We start from the raw sequence: 13,997 nt of genomic DNA on the forward strand, positions 1-13,997 counted from the left end.
ACCTATAAATTAAATATAAACAAGATCTAATGAAAGGTACACGTGAACTATGCAAAATAAACTTAACTTTATTATTTTCCAGTACGTTATTCTTATACAAATGACGTATCATACATAGTTTTTTTAATTTTAATGTATAATAATTACACAAGGAATGACGATCAGTGATAATGTAAAAGACAATGATATTATTTTACAAAGTGTAAATAGATGGGCACTAATCGTTAATATGGCTAAAACTTACATCTAATGTCGAATGAAGAAAATGTTATTTACAGACGATTCATAAGGTACATGATTTACGCTGACCGACATTTCAACACATCAGAGATGATCTCAGCCACTGCAAACAAAATCCGTAATTTAGTATAATTTCTATAATTCGTAATTATAAAAGCAAAATATTATATCTTGATAGGACTTTTATGTACCTCTGACAAGCTTAATTTTATCGTGCCATTTTGCAAAGGATCCTTGCTTTCGAATATTCCTGAGTAAATAAAAAAAGTTCAATTAATACAAAATATTTAAGAGCATTTAAATCAGATTATACATATAAGCTAATCGAGCTAGTCTCGTACCAAATGCGTCGCTCAAATGTAAAATCGCCGAGACAAAGTCGCCGAATCGAAGAGTACCGTCTTTTCTCATGTATCGAAGGATTAAAATGGACAATACATCTGTATTCAATTGGAAACCTGTAATAGAAGTTTTGATTAGACGACGATAAAATGGAACGTTTGTTCTACAGCACTATGCTGTATTACATTTTCTTTTTACGTACCAACTTCCAATAGGGCATCTCGCAGTCTCTCCGCCTTAAGTATACCCGTCTTTTCCTTCGTGTGATTCTTAAAAGCAGCTTGCCAGTACTTTAAACTGCACATAAGATCTTTGAAGTCGTTAAACTTCAACCGACCACTCCCAGAACTCTGTTTATAGATACAATAAATGTAAGGAAATTATTGTTTATACATTGACCATTATCTTAACAAAAAAAATGGGCAAAGGATTTTATTTAAAATTAATTACTTGATGTGAGTTAATTAAATTAATTGTTTAAGCATAAAACTGACTATGCAAACATTTATCAAATAAAAGCCTGTGTACAGACACATTTGTGGATGTCGAAAAAGTCTGGATTCAATACAGTCTAAAAAAAATGCGATTGTTATTAAAGGATACATCCATAGTGAGCACTACTTGTCGACAGACTTCCATGCAGGCACAGCTCTTGATATAATCTAGAAATTAAAGAGAAAGCATTTATATAAATTAACATTGCACATTTTAGTGCCTTCTACTTTTCGAAAGATTTTCTATATATATATTTTACAACAGGGAAAGAGAGAAGCGATGGCACGTCGTACCATTCGGTAAACAGGCTTCTAAAAGCTCTTGCAACTCGAAGGCGTTTACGGTTCTGTGCTCGTCAGCAAGCTGCAGAAACACAGCTTCGTATTGAGAGAAACCTTTTCCTTCGAGAGGAGGCGCCTTAACAATTGCGGATTTCATTAACGATGGCGGAGTGTCTAACAATCTGAAAAATTGACAAATCGTACATGTTTAGAAAACAGAATCTTACCATTCACTCTTTTATTCTAGTTTACAAAACATATTAATGCGTAATAATACAAAAATGAAATTTTACACGTATTTTAAATCCTAAAAAAAGCAATTTTAATGGTAAAATAATATATTACAAATTAATTATATACACGCGCAATAAAGAAAAAATAATAGCTGATAGAAAATACTTAAACAAGGGCAGTAAATTGTTTCACTAAAAAAATATTTGATGTATTGCGTTTTCTTAACAAAAAAAATGTGTGCTCGGAAGAAGCAATGATTTGAATTGCTTTCCGTTGAAATACAGTCGAAAGAAAGTTTTAAAAATATAATTGAAGACGGACGTATGACATATCCTCGCGTGAGTTAATGTATGCTGCACATTAAATGCACCAAGGCGACCATTTCGATCCTTTGTGTCGCCTCGCACGAGTATATGACACATCGGCAAATGCATATACCTACTTGAGTTTTAGAGGCTTACTGCTGTAGACCCGTAACGTGAAACTCGTTTCTTGAGTAGGCTCGAAGGTCGTAGGTACCAGCAGGTAACCACCCTGTTCCAGCTGACACCTGTGGCTCACCTGCCGACTATTCGTGTATTGAGAATTAACTAAGGACTTGTTCTTCTTGAAAAACTGTTTGTTTATCGATTCGGTACTATTCTTCGGTAACGTGTACGCTGTGAAGCCGATCACCTGAAAATGAAAAAATCAATTTGATAAATTAATTTGATGAAACACTTTAGATGCGCGATATTCTGGAAAAGTTTCTTACTTTTGGCTCCATAATTGAATGCTGATTCAACGAAACAATTACTTCCTCCATCTCGCTTAGAATCAGATGTAACTGTGGATTTATATGAAAGGTTTCTGTATAAAGTAAGAAAAAAACATATCGTTAGCTATTTATTTATATAACTTGATTAAACTAAATAATATAAGTTAAACTTTTGAGTTAAGCGATCGCTTTCTGCGTTTGTAATTGTAATTTCAATGATAGTATTAATGATAACACGCAGACTTTTGAGTGACGCAATAATCGAACCTTGATTATTTCGACATCCTCCTGCGGTGACACCTCTCCTCCAACTGCCTTGATACAATTTCATTTGCCAAGTGTGTTTACTGTGTAACGACGGTTCGTCTCTCGAAGTTTCAGCATCCAGATGCACAACTTCCAGGTGAGTAAACGTCTTGACGAAATCTGAGTATGATATCCTGCAAACCGTAACGACATTTATAGAACAACATTTCATAGCTTCAGCAAAGTTTGAGAATCTATCTTGCATATTAATTGCCGGGACTACTCGATGACATCTCTAATTCCAAGTTTTCTTGTAACTTGTATAATTCAATGAAAAAGAATAACACAATATTTTTCATCTTAGCCGACTTAAGAAATCTTTCACGATCTATCGTTTACGATACGTTATGAATTATACGCCATCTTTTCGTGTACTTACCAAAATTCTCCTTCGGCCATATTTCTTACAGCTAGCCGTTCCCTTTCCATTGCTGGTACTTCATCCCATTCAAGTCCACCTCTCGCCCAGGCACCGACATATTCCCCGCCGGGCCCAAGAGGATTCCTTAATTTTACTAATTGCACTGCTTCCCCTCCAAAAGTTTCCACCTACAACAACGAGATCAACATCATTCTTTCAAATATCTTTCATTATCTTTCACTCTCTTGTTCTCATAATTTATATACATAAAAGTGCCGAATGCGACTGATATACTGACCCTCTCAATCGCATATAATCTGTAATTGATTCCCATTTGTATACCATTGGCAAGCTTCTCAGTACTGGCACGTATCTAAAATAGAAAACACGTGTGTGAAAATAAAAGATGAAAAGAATTTGAGCTGTATCTCTTTGAAACATTCTGTACCTGTTGCTGTTGATTATTATTTACTGTACATGTGATAAGAGACGTCATATCCAACAGTTTCGACAACGCTCGTCCACAAGCTGTGGGATCCTGGCGAATCGCGATACTTTCGGTTATACCACCCGTGAGATCAGACAAGCCATCCAATAATGTACCATATTTGAGTGCCTCGTAAGAACCGTGAAGTCTGAAAATAATATTCAAATTATTTCATATTTCTATATGTATAAGACATTTTTTTTTTTACTTAGTAGTTGCAATTTATCATTTCAATCAATAAAAATGCTAATCAAAAAGCATGAAACATTTCGAATAAACTTACGTAAATAATTAAATCTATGAATATTTCTAATAAGCTTTACATATAAGTAAAAATATTATAAAACGTAATATAATATTTAATAATAAAAATTCGATATCATTAGATTTAATCCGCGTTTAATTCTGTATTTCTTCGTGCTGCTTGTTAGAGCACCTGAGATATAGGAGTAATAAATAACTGAGCAAACGCAGAAATACGCAGAAAAAATAATTGTCGATCTCAAAATAACAACGAAATAACAAATGACGTGCATTAAGCCTAATAAAATTTCCATCGCTCATCAGCCACGAGTTTATCGTGACGGTAAAGATTGATCGGCGATTTCTCACACTATTGCATCGGTGCTACAGAGAAAACACACGGTATATAGACTTTCTTAATCGCTGGGTACTTGGTCGGATGAGGGAAAGCGGATGGGTCGGATTTTTTTCCCCTAACGACCTCCCAGCACTGACACTACATTACACTACACGCCATTATGAACTACGTAAGAACCGCTTTCATCGAATCAATGTGAAGAATCGATGTCTAAATACGGCAATGTCGCAATCAGACTTCCGTCCAGAAATATTATAAAATTGCTAATTGATTATTGACTCTGTAAGAAAGTGCATAACACTTTCACGTCGTATTATTATGAGCACTTCTATTCAAATGAATATGAAATTTGATTAATTTGACGTCTTAAGCATAACGCTATTAATTAATAGCATCGATGTTTGAGAAATATAATGCATTTAAATATAAATAAAATTCTTATTAAAATCTTTGGACCGTTCTCAATATTTACAGCAAACTTGAAATGAAATTTAATAATACAAATTATTAACTACATATATTTTTTTCACAATTTCGCACGATTTCAAATGAAAAAAAAATTTCAACTATGATAAAAAAAATCTAATCTAATAAGTATTTATAAAAAGAGCATATTTTTTTCTTTTACACATAGTCGAGAAATCTCGTAGAAATATCTTACAAAATAAATATCAACGTACAAATATGTTGAAACCAAAGCGTAAGAACATGCTCGGAATAATCTTCCACATGGAATTCGAAGAAGAAACGTAATTTCATTAACGTTCCATAGTCGCTGGTATCCAAATAGTCTCCAGTGATAACGAAACTTTCAATATCGAATCTAATGGAAAATGTAATTAGTATTTTATGCGGGACCGTTCCTGACCTATGCGACGCGCGAGTAGGGGAAAGGATGATGGTGGAGAGAAATAGAAGAAGAGGGTCACGAAGATGCTCGGCGAACCTGTCGGAACTCGAAGTAAGATCAAGGGGGTATATATGTATACGTGTAAACGATATTATCTTCCTTGCATATGCCGTTCCTGCGGGAATTAACATTCCGGAGATAACGGGGCTCGCACAGTTCGCTTCGTTTCAAACGCCTTTTCTTTGTTATCGCGCGTGCGGTTTGCGCGTGTTCGAGTCAATCTGGAAACCGTAACCATTCACACGCACGATCGCGGGTGTTACCTGGGTATTTTCTCAAGGAAAACATACGTAACACCCAGGGGAAAAGATTCCGAGCGTACAAATGGATCGGTGTTGCAGTCAACTCTTTGCTTCTTTCTGCTTCCCCCCACCACGCCTCTTCCTATAAAACAGTAAGTCCAATGCGAAGTTTGTTATCCACGCGATTAATCAACATTGTGTAGTGATAATTCAGAAAAAAAGCATTATTGCGTGTTTAATCGAAATTATATAACGAAATCATTCCTTTTCCATCGGAATCATTGATTGGAAGAAATAAATTAGAAGATGGAGCGTAATGAGGTTACATAATCTTTTCATAAATATTATGCAACAAATTTCAATAAAATTTTTATTAAATACAATCAACAAATAATGAAATCAATCAATAACAAATTTCATCTTGGGTAAATGTCGGTAACATAGAGAAGCGCGAGAGTTCAAGTAAAGGGGTCACCGCACTTTCGACCGAAGGTGCAACCGTGGTGGCTACGTAACTCTGTCTTTGTCACTTTGTGACTCAACGGTTAGCAGCACGTTTGCCTGTTGATGCACTTCCGTTCCGCGTTTGTCTAACGGAGCGATGCAGTCGCACGCGTATATGCAACGTCATTGTCGCGTTGCCTCGCTCTATTACCAATCATCTACGTCATCGTTGTCAATCACCTTCCGCTATTACTAAGTAATCGTTATATCCTACTCTCGCAGTAGCATCCTTGGGATCATTGCGTGACTAGATGATTATGTATAATCGGAAAATTGCTCTCCTTTCGCTCATAAAACTGTTCATCGGAGAATCTAGAGAATAATCCACTGGATTCCGCTTGTTATATTTATTTAACAAGTGCTTATATTTGTTTTATTTTTAGTCGTCTCCCTTTAACACATTCTTCTAACCTTCAAGCAAATCAGCAATTTTATACAAAAATTGTATACTATCTGAATCAAAATAACGCTCTATTAAAAAATTTCTATTAAAAAGATCTATTAAAAAAGATTATGATATACATTTATTATCGCAAAGTAATAATATGAAATGAATTATAAGCAGTGTCCTATTAATAGTATATTTATTATTTATATAATGTGAAAAGTAATATTGAAAACATATTTGCATATATATGCATAAGAAACAGGCAGTACGTCAGAAATTCAAGGCATCTACTTATTAATAGCAAGGTATTCAGCAACCGGTCATGATCACTCTGTTACAATATTTCCGGTCCGCTGAATATCATTAATAAATTCTGTTGCACGTCTTGCGACATCGGCAACACTTTTTACTTGCGTTTCGTTTCTCAATCAACAACTTTTCATACGCGCGCACGTCACGTTTGGTCTGTCAGTTGGATCTCGCTCTATTTTCTCTTACGTAAGCGCTTGGCATATCTTTCTCGCGCATATAGAAAGCGGCGATCGAGAAGTAACTCAACCGCTTAGCGAATCTAGCGTGCACGATGACTCGCATGAGCTTACGAACATACGAACACCGCGATCCTAACGATACCGAAGAGCCGAACGGGGCAAGATCGACTTGTAGCTGTCCGCACCGGCGAGCATCCACCTTCAAGGGATTATCGGCATGCTTTCGTGGCCGTTTTGCGCTCGCGGATACGAGCATGGACTGTGGTCACCGGTGCACTGACCTCCGATCCATTGCTGGCAACCAGCGATACCGACTACTTGCCGAGTGAAAGTATCGGAGCCCTGTGTACCCTCACCAGGCACACTCTCGCGCCAAGCGTGCTGCGTGCACGCGAGTCACGCGCGTTCAACGCACGATCGGCCCGATGAAATATCTCGGCGAAATATCGCTGTCTGATTTCTTTTCGGGTCGAGTGTCTTCGATCCGGAGTTAAAATTGAGAAAACACGTGTCGAGAACTGTCATGGAGATCCGCTGTTACATATGACGCATTTGCAAACATATATTTAATACTGAAATGTACAAATTGCTACTTCTTACGTAAATACATATCTCAGAAGTATAACTTTGCGAATGCGTGACACTTTTTGTACGAAAGATAAATCCAAAAATTACATAAGAAATTTATTCTCAACGAAATTTAATCATCATTAATATATTTATATTTTCAGCAAATCAAGTATAAATCTTGTATTTTAAATCGGATTTACTTCAAATATGGTGTTCTGCTTAAAAACATCAAAAAATATATTAAAATTATACGATTAGACGATGCCTTTAAATACAAATTTAAATACAAATTAAAAACTTGCATTTTATTAAATCAGCAAATCAATCAATCTGACAAATACAGTAATTTGATAAAAATTTAATATTAATACAAATGAGATGTATAGTTGTATAATTAAATATTATAAAAGACATTACATAAAAATATAAAAAACTTTTTTTTTATTTTATGGAGTATACTTATGAAAACAAATACTTTCTTCACTGCTCGAAATTTTAATTTCCGTACGCAATTACTTTCCATTCCACGGGTGTGTTCGCGCAATTTATGATATTTTTCAACACAACTTTCTACAAAACGAATGAAATATGCGAGCAACGATAGGGGTCTGTTCGGCCGAGCGAGATCCGAGGGGAGCCAAGCGATGTTTTCTAATGGAAATCGACAGAGAGGCATGTTGCGCATACTCTTGCGCATATTGGCACGCGAAGGAGCGCACAAGCTTTCTAACCGATTCTCGATGCCGCTACTGGTTTAATAAAGCTGGCCAATCGTTCCGGATCAGCCAGATTCACAGCAGGGTCGCGGTGAAAGAGGAAAGGTCGACGAATGAGCTTCTTTCTCTCTCTCTCTCTCTTTCTCTCCCGCTCGTTCTTCGTCGATTTTTCGTCCGATGTGTGTCATCGTTAAGATATTTATCGGCTCACGTACGCGACGTGACACTGTTGCAGAATTAATTCATCGTCGACATATCACGGCGACATATCCACATATTCCATCAGGAAATGTAAGACATAGATGCGAAAGTGTGTCGATGATACGTCTATAAATTGAGCCTTCCTCGGTGACCGGTGCTATTAATCGAGCAATCCATATTTGTTTTGCGCTAACAATCTATCGCACGGTATAATCGCGCTCGTTACGATCGATGCATAACGATCTTGCAACGTTCGCTCAAATAATTACGCAAAAAATCAACACGGCTTGCGAATATATCAAAATGCGCTGCACGCTATTGATAAATGCATTTGACAATTGATATAATCTTCCGTGATAATTTAACACGTATAGTTATGGGACACAGAGTAGGAATTACATTATGACTGAATTATTCAACTAGTCGCTTGTATGATGCGCCGCGTGATTATTCCATACTGTAATAACTGAAATTACGCTGTACAATTTTTTACAGTAAAATCTACCAGGCGTATGCGTGATGCGATGTTTCCTGACATACACGGAACCATAAACATCATCGCACTAAACTTATTACGCGCGCATAACTCGCAACCTGCAAGTATTGCAGCACGTGTAGGGTCACTCATAATATTTCCATCATCGCGCAATCATTATCGTAATCGTAATTACGATCGACACTTGCAAAAGAAAATTATATTTCTGCGAGTAAGGTCGTTTTAGCAGAGCTTCAAATTGCGTTTTAAATCAAAGCTGCGGCATCAATTAACCGTGATGTATATTTCAACGCTGATGGGCGGAAGTCGCCGAGAATCTGCAACATGCGATCAATTATTAACAAGCCGCGACCTCGCCAGTATGCAACTGATGTTTCATAGTCGGTCCAACATATATAGAAATGAAATACTATACATATCACGCTCGTCACTTCATATTATATGTAATTCAAAAATCAAACTTGAATTCAATTGAATGAGTCGTACATCATGGACGTATTGATAATACGACGTGGACATTTAAAAAGATCTTATTATTACTTTGTAAGATTGGAAAGACTATATTATTAATTAGTAGTGTATACTGCAAACGTGGTATAACAATAATGAATTTTTTTAAATTACATGTAGATTTTATATAAAATAACACGTCGTATTATCATGCCCGTAAAAATAATTTTAAATAAAAAAGTTATATGTGCAGCACTGCATGAACACCTCTTGTAAAGATAACGCAATTTTTCCCGCTTGAAACCCGTCATCATCCTGTTCTGCTTTCACCAAGAAAGCCAAGCGCAGCTACGATCTCTCATTACGCACGTGTATGCAGTATTGTGACGTAAAAGTGGTGCGTTTGATGATGAAATTATAGCAAAGTACGTTCACGGTTGTTAACTGGAAACATATTACTATTTGCTAGTGTGGTGTTTTGTTAGAAGCCGAGATTTATGCGGATTAGTATTATTTACGCCTTACGCAAACGATGCGGCCTTAGTATACTTATAAGAAAAATAACTAAGTCTTTTTTTTATTTTAAGCACCCAAGTACGTGATCCTCCTCGACCGTAACGAATGCACATATTCATGAAACTCATCATTATTTAAATAGATATAGTTAAACAGTGTGAAAACCCTGCAATTACCTAGCCTCATTCAGAACTTTTTAACAGCTTCGTCTTAACGACTGTTTAATATTAGCAGCGGTATGTATAAACTTTTAATATAATTTAAATTTATTAAATATAAAATTTGAGTGAATTTCTTTTATGTTTAAATGCTCCATTGCCATTCAAAATGCGTTATGCTTTAATTTAATACCGTTTCTTATAATTATTCTTTTAAACAAGTATTTTAACAAATATTTTATATCACTGTAAAATTATGCATAAGAAATTAAATTAAACGCACATCAAGTGAAAAATTTAATAATAAAGAATAAAGAATGTAATATCCACGTGTTCTATAATTTTATATATATATATATATATATATATATATATATATATATATATATATATATATATATATATTTGTCTGACAATGCAATATCAATTTTGCAGAGTAAATTACACAATACTCTTAGAACAGTCCATTCCCACAATGAGAAAACTAACACTACTTATTTCATCGAAATAGGTAATTTTCTCTCGATTATCTGAAGACAATAGATAAGCAAAGGAATATACAAGCAAAATTTTCGACGTAACTTTGTGCAAGGCTAAATAATCGTTTCTCGATCGTCGTTTATTTTCTCGGATCCCTTTTGTCTGGCGAGGGACGAGGTCATCTTTCTTTTCGATGCCATCACCTTGCAAGCAGTTTCGAGAGCAACGCCCAGGCGGGGGTTTGCACTCACTCGATGGGGCAAGAAATTGAGAAGAAAAAGAAAGAACGAAAGAGAGAGAAAGAGAGAGAGAGAGAGAGGATGGGCAAGACGGGGATAACGAGGGAAAGGAAATGGTAGAGAGAAGGTACGTACGGTCATCAGAGGAAGATTAAGAAGAGGAGCAAGGACCTCCGACAGAACCGGTCATCGTCGTCCGTCCGTCCGCGTAAACTCATCTTCCATCTCGTGGCGAGAGATCGCGCGCCTCGATTACTCGCGCCATGGATCTCAACGGATCGCGAGATGAAGTCGCGGTATGAAGTTTCTGTCCGTCGTTGAGCCCAAACGGGCTCAACATCATCGTCTCTCTCTCTCTCTCTCTCTCTCTCTCTCTCTCTCTCTCTCTCTCTCTCTCTCTCTCTTTCTCTCTTCGCTTCGCTTGTCAAACTACAAGATGAGCAAAACCACGATATGTTCGTGCCGCAATAGACCACATTAATTATAAATTTAATGCATACAAAATCCCGTTTCTTCATGATCATGTAAGCTCATTTTAGAGGTAGCTATAATACAAAATCGTGCAATGAAAGCTTTTAATCTCCACTTATATGGTTCATTTTTGAGTTACATTTCTTGCAGACTATTTCGTAATTTGTTAACTTTATATACTAATAATTTTACAAAAATGATAATGCAACGTAAAGATATCTTGCTATTTTGAGAAAATATGATTCATTGTTAATTCATCATCTCCTTGTATGGTTCCATCTAACGCGTTCAAAGTTTGTAGCTAAATTTAGAATAACACTTCAAGCTATCGACAGCTCGCACTCACGCATACTACTCGAGGAGATCGAGGTTCATCGATCGAACGCACTGAGGTCGATCTTCGCGCGCGAGTTCACCTTGAACAGCCACCTGGTGAACGCCTACGCCGCCCACGGCAGTTCGCCGTTCGTCTCAAACTGGCTCAAAAATTGCCTTCGTTGTTAAGAACGCAACGTCTCGTCTTTCTACTTCTATGATCTTGTGCGGAGATCAAAGATTAACGAACGAAAGTGCTCGTTGGTTAAATTAGACAGTTAGAAAATTTCTCATGCATCGATAAAAATCTACATCCTCTTTTATCAAGCTCTTTCATCGCTTAAAAATTACTGTGCAAATCTATTGTATCGTCACTTTATATTTTGTGGCTACGGTTTACCTAAAAAGATTTTCTGAATCTAATGGAACAATTTAATTAATGAGAGCAATTCAAGTAGGTTTTTTACGTTAGATAAGATAGTATTTGTATCAAGTAAAAGGTATAATTTACATATTAACCTGGAAAAGAGCATGAAGAAAATCGAGGCCAGAGCCACATAATCGCTTAACTCATCAATAAATAACTCTCCTCAGTCATCTGTTTTATCTGGGTCAACAAAGCGCTATATTTCTTGCAGATGAGATCTTTCTGGTTTATCTACCCGCGGATTCATTTGCCCGTGAAGATCCGACGTAAAAAACGATCGAAGAAAACTTACTTGGCGTACGCTTTCTCCAGCAGCGCCGGCCAGAACTGATCGCTATGGCGACTTTGTACGAAGGCCAATCTTCCGTGAACCGCTGGTAATCTGTCGTCGACGAGAACCTCCACCCACGCGCCACACCACCACAATCGGAACCTGAACACCCCGGCGTATTCTGCGGTCGGTGAGCCCGGTGGTTCTCCACCGCTACCGAAACCCTGGTCTGCTGGTACCACCCTGTAGAATAGACCCTTGCTCAGGTGTAACACTCCTAGACAGGACACCAGCCATTTGTCGCCTGTAAATAAAACAATAATATTTTATAAAACGTTTTGTTTATAAACTCTATATGTTGCATAAACTAAAAAAAGGAAGCATTTTGTCTTAAACAATTCTTAGTAAGAAATTATGCAAATATGTCTTTGGTAAACTTCTTGCAGCCGCTTTTTCATTATTCCACTTTTGTTTAATGATTTTATCACAGATTTAATCTTGTGGAAGAAATGAAACGGTATGCAAAAGTCTGAGAAGTAAATACTAAATAAGAAAAATGTAAAGAATTAAAAGATTTTTAATGTATTACATATATAATGTGTAACCATTTTTGTTGTCAGAATCAATCTCAATTTCACTTCAAAATAGCCATTATTATTGTTCTTTCACGAAATTCTTAATAAGCGTACAATTTTAATTTATCTAATGTTCAACATTCTTTAATTGGCAAATTGCATGATTGAGAGAAATAAATTCTTTTCTAAGGATGATGAAAAGTGGAATGGCTCGGTAATGTTCGTTAAATGTGTCTTAATGTCGTGAGAAAATTTGTCTAGGATTCAAGAACGACACTGCGCTGTATCTTGCTGCAGTCATTCACTTTACTTTCGTTTTCGAAGGTCTAATCGCTGATCGAGCGTGCGCTTTTACCGACTTTTTGTCATTCAATGGAAGGAAAGAGAGGAAAATGAGAACAAATTGCCCAGACACGGATTTACATTGCCCACTTTCGATAATGACTCTCGTATTACGTTTTGGTTAGCCTTTAGAGGAACATTTAAAGAGAACGCGAATAACAGTTTTATTTTTTACGCTTCTAAGTAATAAGGCAATTTGTTATCACTTTCTCTTGTTAACATTTATTATCATTTTAATTAATCATAATTATTCATTTTATTTTCTTATCGTCTGACTTTTTTCTTTGGAACGTACCACTTTCTCTCAAAAATTGGCAAAATAATTTTAATATATAACTTTTTATAATTCTTCCAGTTCCTTTACTCTGTGATATATTCAAAGTATCTCTCTATTTCGGATAAGATTTATTGCAATCGATCAAAAGATAGGCCCGCCGACACACCAGAACGCGAAGGTAGATCGCCGAATTTTGGAGTGCAGTTATGTAGGTCGGTACAAATTATTACATGTCGTCATCTTACTTGACTGTGCGTGCTGTTGCGTACACGTTAACGGGACACGTTTCCCTCCCCCTCCCCCCCGCGTGCTGCAGCGAACGCAGTTATATCTTGAGGAATGCGCCCGCATGGCTTACTCGAGGGCGCTCGACTTCCGGCGGCTCAGTGCATCACTCGTGAATTATATCCGAACCGCGGAAGAGATTACGTTGCAGAACGATCCGTGGTGCACTAGCTCGAGGTAAAGCTCGTATTCCGTTTTAATTTCCTGAATCGGTAGTCGTAAACATTCAGAGACAGAGCAAAATCCGAGGAGAACAAGTGTATCGTTGCGATACATTACAATAAGCAGCAGGCACGATAAAAACTAAACTGATGAAAAACCAAAGTTTATTTCAATAAAAATAGAATATATAATAACTGTATATCTGAATGAATGAATGAATGAATGAATAAAATTAAAACTATATATAAAAGTAAACTATATTTTATATATATCTTTATACTTGTAATAAAGTATTATGATTTAAAATAAAAAGCGTAAATTATAATAATGCACTTAATAGCAGTTAAATTAATTTACATCTTTTTCTTAAAAAGAAATAAAAAAATTTCTTCCTCAAGAATGTGGAA

At 36.3% G+C, this 13,997-nt stretch overlaps 1 protein-coding gene across 1 annotated transcript in view; it reads right to left on the reverse strand.

Moving 5' to 3' along the window:
- Window positions 1–48: 48 nt before the first annotated feature.
- Window positions 49–13,997, reverse strand: part of LOC105205489 (calpain-C) — a 30,363-nt gene continuing 16,414 nt past the window's right edge. Inside the window, exons 4-16 of the mRNA XM_039454704.1 lie at window positions 11,971–12,253; window positions 3,465–3,651; window positions 3,315–3,389; window positions 3,035–3,204; window positions 2,617–2,789; window positions 2,347–2,441; window positions 2,035–2,267; window positions 1,371–1,540; window positions 1,186–1,244; window positions 785–932; window positions 582–698; window positions 432–490; window positions 49–343 (exon numbers count right to left, since the gene is read on the reverse strand). Coding sequence (XP_039310638.1) covers window positions 317–343; window positions 432–490; window positions 582–698; window positions 785–932; window positions 1,186–1,244; window positions 1,371–1,540; window positions 2,035–2,267; window positions 2,347–2,441; window positions 2,617–2,789; window positions 3,035–3,204; window positions 3,315–3,389; window positions 3,465–3,651; window positions 11,971–12,253 — 1,796 coding nt within the window. The 3' untranslated portion in view covers window positions 49–316. The remainder of the gene's footprint in view (window positions 344–431; window positions 491–581; window positions 699–784; window positions 933–1,185; window positions 1,245–1,370; window positions 1,541–2,034; window positions 2,268–2,346; window positions 2,442–2,616; window positions 2,790–3,034; window positions 3,205–3,314; window positions 3,390–3,464; window positions 3,652–11,970; window positions 12,254–13,997) is intronic.

This window comes from Solenopsis invicta, chromosome 11 (assembly GCF_016802725.1).
Source record: "Solenopsis invicta isolate M01_SB chromosome 11, UNIL_Sinv_3.0, whole genome shotgun sequence".
NCBI lineage: Eukaryota > Metazoa > Arthropoda > Insecta > Hymenoptera > Formicidae > Solenopsis > Solenopsis invicta.